We start from the raw sequence: 12,693 nt of genomic DNA on the forward strand, positions 1-12,693 counted from the left end.
GTTTAGCTTTCAGTGCCTCCAGCTTCCACCATACTGCTACTTTCCAGTCATTCTTGGCAATGCTGTCAAGCAACACAAAGTGTCTTTGTCCACAGACAAGATTCATTAAAACTAAACACTATAAGGCAGAAAAGGAGGGGAAATCAAACTGGATTCACAATCTAACCTCCGAAAATGCTATTTTCCAAGTCATCAGGGCAGAATGATGCCCAGTGTCATGCAGCAGCTAGAGTCTGGAGGAGAGTACTGAAAATCCCACTTTAGCTATTGCAGCAGCAAGAACACTGGAGCATGATGAATTCTCTTTTCCTACTCTTGAGCTCCCTTCTTTTTCTAAGAGATTAGTCTGAACATTTGGCTTCCATGCTCTAATGTAACAATTTCCTTCTATATGTTCTGCTGATACAGAAAATTTCAGGGAAACCTCTCTAATGCTCTAGTATTGTTATCAATACCTAATTTCATCACAAGGTTGATATACCCAGACTTCAGACACATCTCTGGATCATCTTCTTCAAGGAATGAAAGAGAGAAGTTGTTCCTCAATGCAATGACCCAATGCATCATTAAAGAAGGAGGAAAGAAGACATTTTGAGCAACAAAGCCATGGAAAACCATGTGTAGGTTCTGCTTTTAAAACAGAACCAATTCACTAACAGCTGCTGAAGGAAAAAATTTAATCAAACAACAGGCTTTTCCATTCAGCTATGTGAGAAGAAAAATCCCCAAGCAGCACATGAACTTTAACGAACACATTCCTTCTCTTTCCCAAGGCAATGCCTCTTTCTTGGTGCCTCCAATGGATATACTGAGCAGCAAAAAGCACAGACGGAAGGCTATTACTCTAAAGGGAACAGTTTTGCTGGAAGAGTGGAGGAACAAATAAACACAGTGGGTTTTTCCTCCCCACTGAAGTTGCATGCTCTCTTTTGTATGCTCAATTCCAGAAGTGGACCACACAAAACCACTATGCTTATCTGATTCAAGCATGCAGTAACCTGACTGAAAATTTTTAGTGTATTTGGAAATAACTCTAAACGTCTTTTTTTCCTTCTTCTTCTTCTTTTTTTTTTTTTTTTAAATACTGCAGCTAGTAGAAGGTATGTGTTAACTTGAGATATTTGGGAATTGGAGCCAACACTTACAGAGCTGAAACAGAATATAAAGATGGAGTGAAAAAGTGAGATTTATGGTACTGTATAGACTGGTGAACACAAACTGCCTCAAATCACAAGAACTGCAGACATTTATCAGTCTTAGTGCTTAGTCTGTGCTGTAACAGCAGGCTGGGAGAAGTCAAACACTTCTTCCTTCTGTCTGAAAAGATGCCAAGAAGTCAGTTTGATTTACCGTATAGAGTTCATTCAGGACCTTCATCAAGTCTTCCTGGAGCTGCAGTCCCACTTCCTTACTCTGCAACAAAATAGAGAAATGAAAGTTAATTGGGGAAGATGGGAAAGAGGTGAAGGAAGTGAGCATGCTCCATGTCTACAAATAATCTAGACTTAATTAAGCACCATTATTTATGCTAGCAAATCCAATAACTGCTCAGCCAACAGCCACTTATGGTCAAATTGCACAAACGGTATTAATAAACTGAAATGTTATACGTACACAGCCAAGCAAGCCTTAGAGTATGGAGACAGGAAAATTTCCAGCAAACATGAGATTTTCAACATTACAAGTCTAGAAACAAATAGATTTTCTGATCTAGCACTTAGTGATCTTACTTAGTGTCTTACTATGGCAGTTTGGCATACAGTAGAATATGCAAGCTGAAGAAATGCAGGATAAGAAAGCCAACAGTAACGATATTCCTTTATTTGGCATTGTATCACAACACAACAGGCAATACTTCAATTTTCCTGATGTATAAACTAAGCGACAAAGGCTCAGCGATGCTGTCGCCAAAAGGCAGGTCTTTATTAAAGGCTGTATTATGCCAAAGGTTTTGCTCCAAAGCACAGTAAATAAATCTAATTGTGCAGGTGTAAGTGCCACTACACTGCATTTTACCCCACCCTTTTCAAAGACAGGGAGGAAAGTAAAGGCTCTCAGTTCGCAGAGGACAAAAACCAAGTAAGGTGGGTCCTTGACAAAACCAGACCCTGCAGGCTGCGGTGACGGACAACCACCACCTCCTTTAGGCTCGCGTCTCCGTACTGTAGTACTGCTGCTCTTTCCTTCGACCTTACATCTCACTCGCACTCTCCAGTACCACCTTCCTGCCTCTCCTGTCCTTATTCCTTGTCCCATAGCCACTAGCACAGCACGGGTCACCAGTGCCACCCCCTAACATTGATTCCTTACAAAATGAGGTTGCTCAACCGGGGTCCTGCGGGCGTTCGAGCCTAAGGAGACATATCAAGGGGGGAAACCGTACTGCAGTGTCTGCCAGCTCTTGCTTCATAAGCCTCATGCCCAGAGTAGAAAAAATATTACTGATTTACTAAGGCAACAGTCACTCTTTTGCCTGGATACCAAAATGGAAACGGCTTGCTGAAGAAGCAGGGTTCATTAAAGAGAAGCCTGAAGAACAACCCTAGGAAGATCTGCATGCAGGGAGACGTGCTCCTAAGTGGATCTTTTTGCCTGTTATTGAAGGAGATACGCTTTGACCAACTGTAGTTTCTACTGACTGTATTTAAAAGACTACACAGAGCCCTTGGTTTATTTGAATGCAGTGCTAATGTCAAATTCCCCCCCCCTTTTTTTTAAGTTTGCATGGTAAAGTCAGTGTTAAACAAAAATCATATGCTTTCAGACCTCTCCTTTGGTTGTACACGAGATTTTTATGTCCAAAAGTTCACCTCTTCCCCCACCCCCCCATACAACAGTAGGCTGCTACAACCTATAACATCTTTTTGCAAATGTTCTTTTGCTTTTGTATGTCATCACCATAGCTACAAAAAGAACCTCCACTTCAAAATTAATAAAAGAATTACTCTGACAGGGATTTACATGCATGCATTCAACAGTCAGTTCTTCCCACTTCCATTCAAATTATAAATTCAGATATGGGATTTACCTCAACAGACAAAGCAATCAGCTATTTTTAAACTACAAAGACTACAATGCAATTTAACTATATCAACACAAATCACTCTCTCCCAGGGGACACTTGCATTAGTGAGCTGCCTAGTTAAACCCAAGGATATATGACTCATGAACTTGTTTCCTTCTCTAAGAAGCAGCAGAACAAAGAAAAATAAGGATTAGAAGCAGATAGACATGACTGGTTGTCAAAACCGGGTGAGACCCAAACTAGCCTGCAGCCAAGTGTCAGATTTTAAAAAATGTTTACTTATTTAAAATCCCTGCTAGGTGACAGGCAGCGCGCATTTCTACCTTGCAATTAGACACAACTGCTGCATAAAGAGGCAAACACTTGGCTTTAGCTAAATACAAAACTAGGGAACGGATGAGCACATTCTTCTATTAAAGACTACCAGAATGCCAAAGAGTCACATCCACAATTGCTGCAGGATGACACCTCTGTATGCAAAGCCCTCTTTGAAGAGGCATTTCTGCATGCAACAACACTCGTATGCAAAGGAGGGAAAGCAGCTTCCTCACCTAGCGAGTTCAATGGTACTATTAATCTGCACCTGATTAGAGACAGGGTATCATGCTGAAACCGATTCATATTCTGAAGAGCTTCCATGAGAAAATTTGAGAAATGCAGATACACCAAAGAGCAGAGTCAGCAAGCGTTTAATGACACTCCTTGCAAAGCGGCGGCGCAGTCCCGGCTCCTCCCGTGCCTGCTCCGTCTGGCACGCAGCAGCACCGCCGTGCACCTACTGCTTTGCTACCTACCTTAACAAATCCTCTTTCTATAGCAGCAAATGATCAAGAAAAACCTCTGTATTTGTAATAAAATTTACATCTTTCAGCCTACAGTACTTAGGAGATTAAAGCCAGTAAAGCTACAATTAGACCCAAACAGATGTTTCTTTTCTTTGCTGTTACAGACTCCAAGAGAAGATGTCTCAACTGTTATCCTGCTTATTTGAGCGGGCTGCTGAAACGGTTTTAACTTGCTGCCGTAACCCCTGCTGCCCATGGCGCACATTATCACGCTGGATAAACCATTCTGAAACTCTAGGAAAACTCAAAGCGGGGCTGACGCGGAGCTGGTTAATGATCGCTGCCTTGCAGCCAGCGGCCAGCACTGCCACATCTCATCAAAAGACCGGGGCTCCTGGGCTCAGCGTTACACAATATATCCTTTAAGGTGAAAAAAGGAGGGGAGGGGACGAGAGGGAGAGACGCACCGATAATTAATTGCTCGTGAAGCCACACACCAGGCAAAAACACAACTGAAGGGGGAGAAGTCTCCCCCAACCTCCCCAAATCTAAGGATAAAGGGCAACTATTTATCACATGAAACAGGGGTCTTTGAGTCAATCTTGTTAGCTGTACACCAAAACGGGGGGAAGGGGGATGAGAAGCACTAAACAGAGCCGCCTTTGTTGGTTATCGGACAAAATGTTTCTCTCGGCTTGGCAGAAGAGGATGAATCCCATGAACAGCCCTGGAGCGCGGAGGGGGTAAAGCCCGTCCCCGAGACCCTCCTGCCACACGGGCCAGGGACTCGGCACCATCCGCATTCGCTGCCTCCTCAAAAGCGAACAAAAAMCCCCAAACAACCGCCACGCTGTCCAGATGCAAAGGATGCTTTCCCCGCATTTTTCCACTAATTAGCAAGCGTGGACATATCTGCTGCCACGTATAACACGAGTGACATAACCCACTTCACAGATTGCATTCGTTCACCGCGCAGGAAGGCAGCACTGCCGCGCTGCTAACCTGCAGAGCAAGCAGCTTCGGCCACACGGTATCTGCTGGGTTAGGCAGATTTCAGACACTCGAACCTGCTCCCCAGGGGGCCAGATGYGCTACTGAAAAAATAAACCTCAGACACAAGCTCTGGAAAAAAAGCTGATGATTCCCAGTCTCGGAGGTATTTTGCAGTAACAGTTTCTCCATTTCTCCCATCACTGAMAGCAGAAGCGAGCTGAAGCTGCCGATCACCGCAGTGATACGGGCCGCAAGGATTTTCCGACTGCCTTTTTCTCAACATCGGAGATGATTAATGAAGCTGGCTGGGTCTGTTTTAAATGCTCCGAGCACTGAACTTTTCACTCAAAGAGCTCTTGAGCAGCGTGCCTCCCTGCTGCTCGACTGCCCGGACCGCACCAGCCATTCTCCCTTCGCCCAGCTCTTCCAGCCCATTTGTTTATTTTTCGCATAAAATTGCTCATTCACTGTACAAACTGCTGAAGCACCAATTATGCAGACCTAGATTAAAATGCATACTTTAATGCATATTCAGATGCATATTCAGGTTGAAGAAGAAAAGAAGAAATGTAAACAGCAAACTGTCAAAACACACAATTCCTTGTGTTCCCAAACGAGCTCTGAAGACAGAAGCTGCCAGACTGCTGGGCTGGAAAAAAGGTACATTAGGACAAAGGTAAGATAGATCACAGGTGTCATGAAAACAAGTGGCATTTCTAGAGCTAAGCAATGCACACTGTTAATTTAACACTGCTCCCCAATACAGATTTCACACCAAAAGAGATTTAGGAGAAAAAAAAAGTTGATCTAGCTGAGCCTAGCAAGTGAAAATATAATGYAGGAAGTAGCAAAGTCAAAAGAAAATGCCTTAAGCTTTAGCAAAAAAATTGTTGCTCGAGTGTTTTAGAGGATGGGGGACCTGATGCACAGAGAAGCTCTSTGAGGTCCTGGATGGTGTGAACTGCACCCAGATTAGAGGCGGCTCATCTTAACCTTTGCCATAAAGGTTAAAGGGATTTCAAGACCCTGCTAGAATATGGTGCGGATTTATGAATAAAATACACACCAAGGAAAAACAGCAACGCAATCTCTGCAGTTGCAAACATCTCCAAGTATCAGTTCTACACAGGCAGAAACCCAATTCAGACACGACTGCRGCCTTGTACTCCAGAAAACACAAACGGAGGTGCCTCCTCCAGCTGGAAAGGCTGATCCCTTACAGCGTCACCTTTGACATGAAGCAGAGCTCTGAAAGAATAATAAATAAAAGCAAAAGAAAATTTAGAAATATCATCTCTGCCTAGCTGTAGCTGTAACTGGAGTGTATCTGTATAGTCCTTAAAAAGCCTGAGGAAGGGCTTATGCCATCAAGAGCTTAACTGATCAGCTCAAATAATAAATACGGGGGGTGGAGGAGGAAGATGGTAGATATTACCTGTCCCCACAAAACTTGCCTCCTTCTTATCCCATCACAGCTACAATACTTGCCTTCCTGATCTGGCAGGTTATCTGCTTCGGTGTGCATCACTGACTYTCCTTGGAAGACGGCACCGTATGGCGACTACGGCATCCTGGGGGTCGGGACAGGGGAGAGCAGGGTGCCAGCACGACACCCACTCGTGCCGCAGCAAAGGTGCGTGCTGATGGCAGCGATACACACACGCTTCCCTTGCTTTGCAAATCAGGAAAGTTATCAAGAGCACCCCAGAATTATTTCAGTACAGTGAGAAGAGTAACTGTTGTCCAGGACCGCTTATTTGCAAATCGGTATTTTTCTTGCAAGCTGTCCCTCTCGAGCCTCCTCTTCAGCCCGAAACAAGAAAGCAAAGGCAGCTGCCCTAAGCGTGTGCATGCATACGCACATACGCACGCACGCTCACACATGCACACATACCCTTTTGTCCCAACGGAGGGCATACGCACCATGTGCCGAGCTGTAGGTTGCTGCCACCCTTAACCAGCACATAAATTCTCAGGACGCTGCGCCAGCTCCTCAACGCGCGCTTTGTTCCAGCTCGCCTCCCCTCCACCTCCCCTCTAATTTAATCAAGATGTTTTTGGGATCTACTGCAGTACTCGCTCGGCTGTTCCGCATTCCAGCGAACATTAACGACTTCAGCTTCAAAATATTTAGGGGGAATAATAAATACAAGAGCTAAGGAATGCTGTCAACATTTTATGCCCCAGATTTCAAGCCTCAGCAACATCGTTCCCAATCGGATAGAAAGATGGTATGGCTTCAAAACAAACATACCAGGAGGTTCACTAGATGCTTTCTGCATAAACTCAATAGCAGCAAGGAAGCGTTCAGAAACTACTGATGGGTGAATGCATAAAATACTAAGATAAAAGATTTTATCTACGCTGCCTGAAATTATGCGAGTCGGTGACAGGGCTGAGACTAGAGCCCAAGCCTGCTGATTTTGAAAACGATTCTTTAACAAGGCCATTTCTCTATATTTTTTTTTTTTTTTTAAAGTGTAAGTAGAATAAATATACATAGGTAGAAAGCAAACATTTAATTTTCTAATTCTGTTTTAAATTAACAGTGACAGTGGTCACTGCTGAAAGCAGTGTGTCCTTGCTGAAAGCAGCAAGGAAACTTCCAGAAATGCAAGATCCTTTTCTATTCCTGGACCCTAAATCTTGTCAAAATAGAGATTACAGAACGTAGTTAAGTTTGTCAAAGGCTTGCTAGGTAAAATTTTCCAAGTTCATACATGATGTAGTACTTTGATTAGCAAATCGTATTTAAGCTTAAACGCAGGCAGACTCCAGATAACTTAGGTGTTTTTTTTTTTTTTTTTTTTTTTACAGACTTGCCTTAAATAAATTCATTTGCACGCAGTAACAGACACGATTCATCATTTTCATGTTCTCATCTAAACAAACGATCAGATTCAGTGTACAGAAGTACTCTATCATCATCATCATCGATCCAATTCTTTTTTTTATTGATGCAATCCCTATTTTACAAAGCTTACACAAGCTTTATGGAACTTTCTCCCACAGCTTTCACAGAGAAAGCGGTCAGTCACTATCACACGGCCCTAAAGAACAGGAATTCTTTAAAGATTTCTTCTATAGCATCAAGTTCTCCARAATTTAAAGAAAACCTAGGAAAACAAAACCTATGATGTGATGCAATATACATGCATACTTGTGGGACAGTCAGACCATTGGTTTCTAGTACAATGATCCATTATGTCTTCGTCAGTCATTCAAATTACTGTTGCAGTATCTAACTTTCTCCACTAATTTCACTAGTGATTTGTTAAATTCCGCTTCATCGCTATGTTAGCAAGAAGGAATTTTCCCCACACAGCAAAAATGTGGGACTCTGAAAAAGCTGTTCCTGCATAAAACCATGTTGCAGCACTGCCTTGTGTACGCCRGGGTGGAAGAGCTGCTTCCAAGGAGCCCCATCCCCTCATTCTCCTTTTTTTTGCCGTCTTCTGTGCTGGTGCTATTGAGTGTTGGGCTTCAGGCGCTCAATCCCAGCAAATCCAGCAATTTTATGGCTAAGAGACCTCATTCTTACGGTGAAGCCAGCCACGTTCTCACCTATTGAGTGAGCAGCGCGTGAAACGGGCTTCAGCAAGAGCCACCAGCAGGCCTTGAAGTCTTGTAAAATACTGGACGTAAGGTCCCGTAATTCTGCCCAGGGTTTTCATGCACGGCGTGACCGCTTTGTGCTTCCCYCAATATCCTTTCTCGAACTGCTCTGACGCACGGCTAGAGAAGACCTGATGCGAGGGATGAGCAAGGCGAACGGCTGGGAGTTTAAGGAGAACTGTTAGGGGCTGTTACCACGTTCCCGGCTGCCCTGAGTTCAAACCAAGGCAAAATAAAGGCAGGCGTATCGCTGTAATGAAGGGTAACATAAGCATGACAATGCGAATACAGAAAATAAAAATTGCGATGCAGCAGCAGCAGCGCACAGCTTCCACATGTTAAAAAGGGTGGAAAAGCAGCACGTTCCTTTCCCAGCCTATGTGCAGAAGTGACGTTTTCAACTTGTGACATAGGAAGCAGAATTACTTCAGCTGCAGCCTTCAGCACTGAGCACATCACCCAGGGGAACAGGCCCCGATCACAGCGTTATACACGGCTAAGAGCGKAACAGCAGCCACCTGCTCCGATTGCGGACGGGGGGACCCAACCTCTAACCGGGCAGCGGATAAGGGCTGCTAGCTGAGCCAGTACCAGCACCCAAGTTATGTCACTCCCTCGCCCTTCCCCATTGCACTGGTTCTAAAAATAAGCAGGTAGGAAGACGGGGAGATTTAATTTCACCAGCGAGAAATCGGAATCGATCATTTCACAACAGGCCTCTGTGTCCTTCAGCACTAAGAGCTCAGCATTACGAGCTCCTTGTAGGAACTATTCACCAAGAGACATAACACCTGCGAGGATTTGTGCAATAACATTCCTCCCGGCTTTTTTAATCTGACACTAAAGCAGATCCTCTTTGCTGCTAATAGATACCGGCAAAGGGCTCTCGCTTTCCCCAGAGCAATTAAACGGGAAGGCACCGGGAGGGGGGAAGGCTGGGGGCTACGGATGCAAGCGGCAGAGCAGGCGTGCAGCAAGCACTTCCCAACTCTGTGCCCACATCAGTTTCATCTATCCCTTTTGCATACTTACCTGCTTACACTCTTCTAGAAAAAAAATTATATATATAAAGACAGTTTAAACAAACACCGAGCATCTTGGCCAGTGTGCTTCCTTTACGCGTGTAGCTTTTCCATGTATGCTGCGTTTTAGAATTGTTCCTACTCCAGTACCAATGCAGTAAGTGAGACGTACTGCAGCTGTAATGTAGGTCATCTTAAGCAAGGACCCCTTAAGAGAATTAATAGTTCTTCTTCCTTGATTACTGCAGGCTTTTAACCAACTCATCATGGATTCTTCATTTCACATCAAACACTGTGCAGTATACTAGTAGGTAAATAAAGTATTTTTTCCCCACGATCAAAGGTATTAAACAGGAAGCAAATTCAAAATTGACAGTTTGGGTTTTTTTTCATTCCTTCTTCTAAGGTTTCTTTCCTTAAATATCATTACTGAATTTGATACACTGGCATAAAGCAAGGAACGCCATGCTCTCAAAGCCAAATCTGTAGGGCAACCCGCCCCCCCCCCAAACACCCACACTCATCTATGCTGAAAAGACACATCCACCCAATAGACCCAAAAAGCGAGGAAGACCATAGCTAGAGCATCTCAAACGAGCCTCCTAGTTAGCACTGCTGGAAGCAGCAGGAAGTTAAAACAGAAGAAGGGAAGCTAAACGTTTAAATGCCACGGCCCAGCATCGCGTGAGAGGTGGGCATGACGGCAGGAAAAGTCCATATTTTTAAAAAGTAATATATGTATTTTCCTTAAATCTGAACAAAAACCACCAGTCTGCTTCTAGGGAAATCTTAAGGAGACAATAGAGAAAGAGTGATTAAAGATACCAAATTAAAGAGACTTCTTCTCAGAAGGCTACATGTGTATAAACACCACCCAGGGATCCCAGCAAAAAGAGAGATCTGTAGGCAAGAAAAACTGATAACCGTACCAGAAACACAAAGGTTGCACCACGCAGAGAAACCAAGGGCCGCGTTAAAATGAGGGTGTGACAAGGGGATATAGATTTATAAATACATAAATGAAAAGGCCATGCTTAAGGAGGATAAGGAGGAAGAAATCAAAGGAGCGCACTCTGCAGAAGCAGATAGAGGAAGAGGAGACGGCTGCGCGGGAAGGGAGGCCGACATCAAAGCGGGGCGCCGGGCCGCGGCGGGCGCCCGGCAGGGATCCGAGCAGGAAAGCCGGCTGCCCGCAGGCTTGAAACGGCAACCTTGCACGAAACGCAGGGCCGTATCACTAACCGTGGGACAAGAAGAAAACATTCCCCCCTTCCCAAGGGGCAGCAACTCGTTATTAGGACAATTCCACCAGGTTGCCCGTGGCTTTATTTGCTCAAGAGAGYGGTTATTTATTTCCCCGTTTATCCTCCGTTTCACTGGTAATAGCGCAGACTTGCACGGCCGCTGGCCCTCAGGCCGGTCGCGCCAGTGAAGCCAAACAGCCCCGACCCCCACTGACGCCAGCGGGACGCGTCTGTAAGACTGTCGTAGCATCACGCTCTTCATTAACAAGGCCTTTTACCGAGATGTGTTTCCTGAGCAAAACCAAAACAAAACGCTTGGAAGGAGCGCAGCGTGCAAATACCTGCAAGTTAGGTAGCTGGGAACCGAAGATCTAAGCTGTCGTTTCACCCCTAATAGATCTGCTTCACTCAACATGCTGGGCATCGTCCCAGACCTTGGGCTGCTGTAAGGGGATCTGCCGGCTGTCGCTCCAACGCAGGCAAAGCTGTGCTGCATCCGACTGGGGATGGGCAGGAGGAGACGTGCAGGAATTGTTGGGGGTTTTTTTTTTGAACACTGCTGAAAATTGAGTTGTTTTCAACTCAGAAAACCCCCAAACCCACGCAGCTCACTGTAGTCAGACGATTTCCCCCCGGTCCTCAGCGAGCTCCCCCCGAAGYGTCCCGTCCTCCCCGCCCAGAGCGTACGTGGCACCGTGCCGTGCCGCCGTCCACGGGGCTCTGCTGCTCACCCTGTGCCGCCGCGGCTGGGCGGCCTCCAAGGTACGACCGGCTGGTAAGCGCGGCTTCCCGACACAGAAACACAGAAGCAAGAGCGCTCTCAAGAGCACTGCCTGAAAGAGCGGCCTTGGACACGCTTTACACAGGCAAATCCCAACCAGCTCCTGGCTTGAAATTCTCAGAATCCAGAACTCGTTTCACCTATTCTTGCAGCACAGAAGTTTAAGTTGCACCTTTTCTTGATCCATTTGTTTCCAAGAAGTTATAAAACCATGCTCAGTGCAAACAGACACACCACCACCCCGGTTCTCAGGCATTTAAACATTTTACAGGGAGACTTTAATGAGGAAGTAAACAAATCCGGCAGCCAGGAAGAAATGCCGGTGATACGCCGCACATCTGACACCACTTGGTTGTTGGCTTTGGCAGCGCACACAGCTTCTCTTATCAGCAGAGATACCTTTGAAGTGGCTGGCAAACTTCCATCTAATACTCAAACAAATAAGACCCTTCACATCATAACACAGCCCTGAAAAGGGATCTCTTCATCATAAAGCACAGATGGAAAGGCTTAATTAGACAGTGCCAGACCGTGCAGTCTTCCCACCACACTGCAAATCCAAACAGCGAGGACTGAAAACACAAGCCACCCAAAAGCCTGTATGCAATGCAGGCATAACCGCTGGAATCTCTCAAGTTCATTGATTTTAAGAAAAACATGTCAGAGCTTGACTGTTAGCACTGCTGCACCCTTCTCATAACCCCTTCACCCTTCAGAGGAGCCACGGAGCGCAACACATGAGAACCCGTCCTGGCCTGAAGACTTCCCACCCCAGGGCTACACTACCACTTCCAGCCGCTGGAAGAGACCAAACCCCCCTTTGCTACCATTACAGATGCTCCTTCAGACAAAACTTCCAAAGCCGGCACAGCTTCCGCCCCCGGGACGCCCGGCTGCGGCAGGGCCGGGGACACCCGCTGCACCGCCGTCGTTCCGCCCTGCCGCCCTCCCCACCGCGGCTCGGCCGGAGGACGCGGTTCCTCCCGAGCGTGGACCTCATCGCGCCCTCCCCGGCCGCCGCAGCCCGCCGGCAGGACGACCGCTGCGCGCCACGCTTCCATCTCTCTCTCGAAGGAGCTCAGCGCTGCGGAGAGCACAAAATACAGCGGCTCGAGAGTTTAGCACCGGGGGTCTCGGCTACCTCTTTTACAGCCTCCGCGCCCTTCAGCGCTCACCTACTCAATGCTAGCATGGCACAAAGTCCTGACTCTGGAAGGCCCTAGATTAT

At 46.0% G+C, this 12,693-nt stretch overlaps 1 protein-coding gene across 6 annotated transcripts in view; it reads right to left on the reverse strand.

Annotated features, from left to right (window-relative positions):
* SRGAP2 (SLIT-ROBO Rho GTPase activating protein 2) overlaps window positions 1-12,693 on the reverse strand; it is a 119,042-nt gene that overhangs the window by 49,891 nt on the left and 56,458 nt on the right. For all 6 annotated transcript variants that reach the window (XR_003255435.1, XR_003255434.1, XM_026077233.1 and 3 more), the window contains one exon: window positions 1,351-1,413. Coding sequence is in view for 4 of the 6 variants with exons in the window: in XM_026077233.1 (XP_025933018.1) it covers window positions 1,351-1,413 (63 nt within the window). In the remaining 2 variants the exon portion in view is untranslated. The remainder of the gene's footprint in view (window positions 1-1,350; window positions 1,414-12,693) is intronic.

Source organism: Apteryx rowi, unplaced genomic scaffold (assembly GCF_003343035.1).
Source record: "Apteryx rowi isolate R43461 unplaced genomic scaffold, aptRow1 scaffold_45, whole genome shotgun sequence".
In the NCBI taxonomy this organism is placed as follows: domain Eukaryota; kingdom Metazoa; phylum Chordata; class Aves; order Apterygiformes; family Apterygidae; genus Apteryx; species Apteryx rowi.